Raw genomic sequence first — 7,714 nt, 5'->3', positions numbered from 1 at the left:
CAATGGAGTTGAAGCCCCTCCCCCACGGCAGCCCAGTCAACTATTAAAAGGTGGAAACAAAGCCACTCTTATTCCTTCGAGATGTGTTCTGCAAGGATGAAAACTGTGCCTTTCAACAGGGACGCAAACCTCCCTGTTTGGCTGCACAGTGTGCTGAAGGGAGATTAAAGCAAATTAGGGGATAGGGCCAAGTGTACAAAAATTTCCCTGCTTACCAGGCCCAAAGAAAGAGCATTTCCAATGAGCCAAACCAAGGGTAGGACACGGACAGGCAGTGTGTGAATGAGTTCAGCTACACTGATGAGAGTCATGGGAAGGGCACGGCTTGCTTTGGACAAATGGGGTCAATTTAATAACGCTCATGTAATGTGTGGAAACGGTGACCTCTAGTGAAAAATAATTACTATTGCTGTGAATTCACTATGCTCTTTGAGTCTTTGTGGACATTTTACACACTGCTACTGCTAATGCTAGGTGGATGTTACATATTTAGAGTTTGTTACAAAATCAGATATTAAAAAATACTCCTACACACACTTTGCTGTCATATAAGTAAACTGAGTCATCACCAAGGCTTTTTGCAGTTTGGAATAAAATGGTTGAACTTCTTTTGGAAGCAGCATGAAGTTTTTTTCTTTTCAGCTGTTTTGTCTTGAGTGAGCCAATTATGTGTAATACAATGACCGGATTAAATTGTCTTGGGGCCCCACAGTAAAACAAAACAAAACAAAAAAAAACCAAAACATTGGACCACACTAGATCGTCTCTCTGTGTTCACTGTTACCTCAAAGCTCCACATAAGTGCGATGCTCACAGAAGATTACACATAGTTTCATTTTCTGACCAGAGACTCAGAAACAACCAGTACTCCTGGGCTTCAATATGACCTCACCACAGGTTTGCTGTGTATCATTTTACGATAACTTGATTGAACAAGATTTTATTTAGGAGTATGCACTATGTGAGCACAATATAAACTAAAAAAATTAATGTCTTAAAACTAGATTTTGACATAGGGTCCCTCTAAAAGACAAGTCAACGATATTAGATAACAATGCAAGACCCCATTTAGTTGTACCTTGGTGTTGCAAATTCTTGTAAAAATGAGCAATTAATCAAATTATGTGCAGCTAATTGACTTGCAGTTAAACCAGGGCTTTTGGGGCCCTGAGACAGGTAATCCAGTCTTGTATAGTACTGAGTCACATCATGGATTTAAAGATCCTCTTCTGACATGTTTGAAGTCATCACAAAATATTCTGGATTGTGTCTAATATGGTTTTTCCAGAAAAAAGTTTCCTCTTTGAAAATCCTTAAAATGACACCTTCTTATCCCTCATTTAAATATCCAGGATCATAAATACTTTTTCAAAAGTTGAACTGAGGTACACAGGATGTCTCCTACTCCACTGAAAAGTGGATTTTCAGTGTATATGCACCGGAGGCTTCAAGTTTCCATATTACACTTGTGAAAGTTGTATACTGGACCACGATTGGCTCCACAATTGTTGTGATGACACAAATCATGCACCTAGGTACATGTTTTAATACATGCTCACATTTTCCGTAACCACAGAAAAAGTTTCCACTTTCAGAAAATCAAAGTGAAAACCGCCTTCTCATGTCAAACTTTGCACGTACATCATTCTACACATTGAAGCTCAAACCTCAAACTGTAGGAACAAGGAGAAACACATATTTTTGACTGGAGGGAGACTTTAAACTTTTTTTTTTTTTAATCCATTAAATGTGATAAACACGGCAGCAAATACTGCACAGTAACATCAGCTTATACATACATATCAGAATCAGAAGCAACTTTATTGACCAAGTATGTTGAAACATATAAGCAAGTATGTTTTCAGCAGCTCTTAATACTTAAAACACCCTGCAGAGGACAACTTTACAGGACAATACAGATACAGACAAACAGCTCAACAAAGATATCAAGCTAAACAAATTAAACATGCAGCTATAATATAGGCTGCCGGAGGGAGCTGGACAACAAACTATACACAGGTCAGATTCTTATTATTGTATATACAGGATTGTGGTACACTTAGTGCAAAAGCACATGGCAGTGCAAAGAATGATGGAAAAAATACTGTATGAGTAATAATGTGTATAAGTGGGTTAATGTGCATATATTGAGATTATTGTGAATACTAAACTATAAAGGGCAAATTATGATGATGAAGGCAGTCTTCAGTCCCTTAAAGGTATAAATTATATGTAGTACAGTATATGTACAGTGTTAAATTAGCTCTGCATATTGATGTATTGATGATAATGCAACAGTTGCCTGTTATTTATTTCTTTATTCATTCATGTTTTTGTTTATACTTGGACAGGGGCCATTCTGCATAATGAAAAAAAAAACATTGAATGTAAGACTTTTACTTGAGTTGTAGCTGATGTTTACAGCTACAATATCAGTGCATCAGTACAACAATATAAGTATCCAGTTGTTACATGTGACAAATAGTAAACATGATATGCAATAAAGACTACTTGCTCTTTATTTTTCTTTTCCCATCACTTTATTTATAGAAAGTGTCACGTACAACATGTGTGACATTGATACAATAACAGAATTAGGCATCATAATGAGATAAAGATAAGGTAACAGGCATGACTTCACTTTCAGTTTGTTGATACAGTCAACAGGACAAAGGCTAAAAGTAATAATAATAAATTACTGGATAGAAAAACAGAAAAGGTGGGCAATACAATTAGATTTCTTTAAAAAAAAAAGTCCTTGGAGCACTCTAACTGTATGTGCACATTTCTTATTGTTATAAGTTGGATGGGCCTCTAAATACTTTCTAAATATTGTCATATGACCTGGAGAACTTAGATTTATGGATGTGAAATTTTAATTTTCCCAGTAAAATTAATAAATTGAACACTTTCTGGTTTTTGTTTCTATTGCATAGTGTTACATCCTTGGCTTCCGGCTTAGTTGAATGGTTGGTTTGAGTGTTACATTTTATTTCCAGGATCCTGATGTACTTTAAACTGACCATAAACTGTATGTTTATGATACCAACATTAATAAAAATACATGTTTGCCTACTTTTATCACTCAGCAGCGCCCCTCGCGACGCCACAACGTCACTGATCACGTGTCATCTACTACGACTCGCTGAAGTTGGAGAAAAGTTTGACAAGCCCGAAGAGGATCGAAAGAGCGGCCAAAGACCCCCACAGAGGAGACACATAATCGATACTCACGGTATTTACCTCCGGAGAAACGATGGAAAGCGTCGCCCAGGTAACGGCGCTGAGCGGAGGAGAGAAAGCTTTTAATGGCGCATAATGATTGGACATTTTTCAGCAAACACACCTATTTGTGCGTGACTTGTGCCTCTTTCCCTCAACATTGCATCTTTGTTTCTCACCAGAAAGTGCTGACTTCTGGATTCACTCTTGACTTGGGGCCCCTGAAAGAGCCTTTGGCATTTATCCGTTTGCTAGAATGGGTAAGTTCTTCCTAATCTTTTTCTTTTCTTTTCTTTTTTTTTTACCATATGGCCTACGGCGGGCTATGTTTTACATGAGCTGTTCATTCTTGCTAGCAAAAAATACCTTACAAATGGATTATGCTGTTTGTCTTGTGACATATTGCACGCATGGAGAAGTTATGCAGGCCCTCCTTTGAGCTCTAACACCGTTTCAAATATGGTATGAAGTGTATCTCAAGGGGTGTTTCTCTGTCTATATCTGTCACATCAGCAGCCTTGACTCAACACATTAGAGAAACTGAAAGCTAATACTCTATGTGTTTGCATGTAGCTATAGACACCTTATAATGTAGAAAAAAGTTCATTTGGTTACTAACTGTAAAGATTGAGACGACGCTTGAAGACATTTCTAGCCAAAATAACAAAGCTTTTACCTGCAGATATGTATTGTAATAGAATTATGCCTCTGCTTTCAGGTAAAACATAATTCTCAGTAAACTAGTATTAGCTCCTTCTGTGTGATGTTTTTTTAATCTTAAAAACATGCTTTTGCTGTGAACTCTACACACATAACTCACAGTGGTGGCATCCTGTGATTAAGAATGGTTTCCTGTCAAGAGTGTGTTTCATGAAATAAGGGAAGTGTCTTCATAAGTGTGTGAATAACAGTTTGATAAGTGCTCTGTCCCGAACATCCTTTTAAACCAACGTGTCTCTCCTTATCTTGTGTCCGCGGCTGCAGGTGTTCTCCATATTTGCCTTCGCTACGACTGGAGGTTACAGTGGGTCAAGCAGCATCAACGTCGTTTGTAGTGGGAAGACCAGTGAGGAAATACACACAAAATTCAATTACCCGTTCAGGTGTGTGTGTCTGTAAGCAAATACAGTGTCACACCTCTTTATAGTGGGGGATCAGCATACTAGAAAGTGTGTGTTTACTTTGGGATTATAACAATTAAAATGATTCTTTCTGTGTTTATGCAGGTTGATGGAGCATCCCTATGATGTTCCTGACTGTGTAGTCAATAAAACTACCACCACTCCTCACTACCTGACTGGAGACCACTCATCCTCGGCACAGTTTTACGTCTGCATCGGAGTGTTTGCCTTTCTCTACAGCACTGCCACACTGGTCCTCTATCTGGGCTACCAGCACTTATACAGAGAAACAAGTCGTGGCCCCATTGTGGTATGTTTGTCTGCATTCTTCATGTTTCTCAGGTGTTTGCTTGTGCCTATAGTCTCCATTTACAGATAACTTAGGAATGACGTGAGATGAAATGAACACTGTGTTTATTATCAAAAAGTTGTATTTGAAGCAGGGAAGTATCGCATGTGCTCTCTGACTGGACGTATCTTTTAATCTATGCAGGCAATACTTATATTTTGTGCTTTGTGTGTAAAAATTTAAAGGAGTCCACTTTATGCTGGAGTCCAACAGGAGGTCAAAGAAAGTGCATTTAACAGACTTGTGTAAATGAAACAGTGGGAAGGGTGTGGTTCCCAAGCAACTGATTGTCCAAGAAAGCTCCTAGAGCGATTGTGAAGCTAACGCTGTTTATATTATACTGATAATATTTCTGTGCTGCTTTAAGGACCTGCTGGTGACTGCGGCCTTTGCATTTCTGTGGTTGGCATCGTCCTCTGCTTGGGCTAAAGGCTTGTCCGATGTGAAGTGGGCCACCAGTCCTTCAACCATTGTGAGTCTTCTGGGTATTTGCAAGACCTCCACCAACAAGTGCACCGCAGGCGCTATGCCTCACATGGGCCGACTAAATGCCTCAGTGGTAAGTTATACTGTTTGTCAATTAGTCTTTTTCAAACACACTTTAAGTTGTGTGCACAAGCCTGATATCCATGACATTTTTGACTAATCTCTTATTCTTTGGCAGATTTTTGGTTTTCTTAACCTCATCCTGTGGGGTGGAAACTGCTGGTTCATTTACAAGGAAACACCTTTCCACAAATCAGCCAACCCCCCTGCAGACGTGGAGGGAGGAGTGAGACCAGCGTAACTGCACAGCTTCCTCATCTCATAACTGTCTAACATGTAGCGTTGTTGAATGAGTTGTTTTGGTACTAATTGTTGAAAAAAAATGACTGTAAATTACAAGGTATATACATTTCCAAATATGACTGCTCCTTTTTTGCAAAGTATACATTTTAAAATTTAGGACTATTATCTCGAATACATTTTGAAAGATACTAAAACGTGAGTCGTTCAGACTGATACAAATCAATACAGGAAATTGTAGCAGTGAAAAATGTTAATTGTCATCGATACTGAGTTTGCATGTTTTTAACGTATTTAAACTCAGGTATCCAAAACTATGTGTCCCTTATCTCGGATGGTACTGCAGGTGTGGACTGTGCAGCTCTGTTGGTGATATATCAAACTGCAGCACCACTTCAGTCTCCCTGTTAACTGCCAACTGTATTTCTGTGCCGTACATCATTTTAAAAACTCAGGGCTATCGAGGGTACAAATGACAAAATATCTAATTAATATGAAATACTTGAAGTGCATTATTATTATCACAAGTTTAGACTGTAGACAAAATAAAATTGCAGTCCAATCCTAAAACATAGGTATCAGAAAGTTTAGTTAAAATGAATTAATTTGAAATAATTTCCATTTGGAAAAACAATTCAGTTGCCAATATGAGATTACCTTTAATGAGTGAAAGCAATTTCTTTCTTTTTTTTTCCTTTTTTTTTTTCATTGCTATGTTGCACCTCGTCATCTCATTACTTAGGTTAATCTCACTTTTTTTTTTAGCATAACAGCTGAATATTTTGTCACAGGTAGTGGATGTATTTGTTTGGAGCATGTTAGTTCTTTATGAACATTTAAAACTATTACAATTATTTGCTAGAATTTGCAGATGTTTTTCTTAAAGAATATGACTTTTTTACCTTTGTCTTGCATGTTTATTATGTTTAAATCAAGGAATTTCTAAGATGATTGCCCAGCAAGGTCCTGCAGTATGTCAATACCAATGTACAATCAACTGTATAGCCTTAGCTAGTTGTTGGTTGCTACTCATTTTTCTGTCTGATAACTAACCTGTTACTAATTACCTGCATTTTTTAAAATCTTGCTTTATCCTGGCTTCTACCTCCACTTAGTTATAAGGGAAGGCAAGCTATGTGTTTCTTATTATTGCCATGATTATGATTTCCTACTTTGATATAGCCTTTCTTGATTCACAGTCTCTACTTCACCTCTGTGTTGAGGTGTTGCATGGATGAAACTGCAGTACAGAAATATACTGTGTGGACATGAAATACTGTGTATCATTAAAAGGAAGAACTGGATTTGTGGTCAGCGTGATTTTTTATGCAAGATTGTTTCACTGGTAGCTCACGTATGATCACCAGACAGCTGAACCAGAGCTGACATCTCTCACACACTGAGTTTTGGATTTACAAAATGGACTCTTAATTAGTCATTCCACACTTCCTCTCATGCTTTGAATACCTGATGTATCAGTTTTATTATTAGTTTGTTGTATTAATTTGTGCTGATTAGTCATTCAGAAAGCAAGGCCAGGCAACATGCAGTGCAGTTTGACACTCACAAGGTGGCAGACATGCTGTCTCTGTCAGGCATTGTCAGCATCTGACTGAAAACATCTCTCACACACAGGCACAGAGGCCTCCTTCAAATGAACCTCCTGACCCTCATCAGTCCAGTCAAGTTTTCATTTACACTCACAATGCTGTGGTCTGTCAGTGAGTCAGATGTGAAAACATCACTGCCTGCTGATTCATTTCTGCTAACACTTCCCCAAAACTGAAACAAAAAAACCTTCAGGTGAAAATCTAGAAGCTATGCATGAGTTGGCTGTTATTGTTGAACTCGCCAAACATCTGAATGTTTATCTTGCATAAGTGCCCAGTATATTTAATTTAAGCTCGGTTGAAATTGTAGATGTTGTAACTGTCTTTCTTACTATAAATGAAACAATTAGTTGACTAGTTGTTTAGTCTTTTAACAAAAAAGAATTAAAAATATTGAATCTATTAATCAGTTAAGTCATTTATAAAGCAAAGACTTCAATCATTCTCTGTTTCCAGCTTTTCAAATGTGAAGATTTGTTGCTTTTCCCTCTTTTAATATTGTAAACTGAGTATTTTTAGGTTTGGGCCTGTTGGTTGGACAAAAAGTCACCTTCATCTTTGTGAAATTGTGATTTATTTTGCACTGTTCTTTCAACATATGATAGCTTAATCGACTAATCAAAAAA

General features: G+C 37.6%; 1 protein-coding gene across 1 annotated transcript; it reads left to right on the top strand.

Moving 5' to 3' along the window:
• Positions 1-3,099: 3,099 nt before the first annotated feature.
• On the top strand, positions 3,100-6,782 carry sypl2b (synaptophysin-like 2b). Its single transcript, XM_044352324.1, has 6 exons — positions 3,100-3,274; positions 3,405-3,482; positions 4,207-4,325; positions 4,449-4,653; positions 5,060-5,251; positions 5,357-6,782. Exons 1-6 carry the CDS (start codon positions 3,257-3,259, stop codon positions 5,477-5,479), a joined length of 735 nt encoding a protein of 244 aa, XP_044208259.1. The 5' UTR covers positions 3,100-3,256; the 3' UTR covers positions 5,480-6,782.
• The last annotated feature ends 932 nt before the right edge of the window (positions 6,783-7,714 follow it).

Source organism: Thunnus albacares, chromosome 5 (assembly GCF_914725855.1).
Source record: "Thunnus albacares chromosome 5, fThuAlb1.1, whole genome shotgun sequence".
Lineage (NCBI taxonomy): Eukaryota > Metazoa > Chordata > Actinopteri > Scombriformes > Scombridae > Thunnus > Thunnus albacares.
The sequence above is the reverse complement of the archived record's forward strand: the minus strand, read 5'-3'. Positions and strand labels throughout refer to the sequence as shown.

Coding starts and splice junctions, on each gene's coding strand:
- sypl2b (XM_044352324.1), top strand. Junction 4,654..5,059: donor CAAGTCGTGGCCCCATTGTG/GTATGTTTGTCT, acceptor TGCTGCTTTAAG/GACCTGCTGGTGACTGCGGC. Junction 5,252..5,356: donor GCCGACTAAATGCCTCAGTG/GTAAGTTATACT, acceptor ATTCTTTGGCAG/ATTTTTGGTTTTCTTAACCT.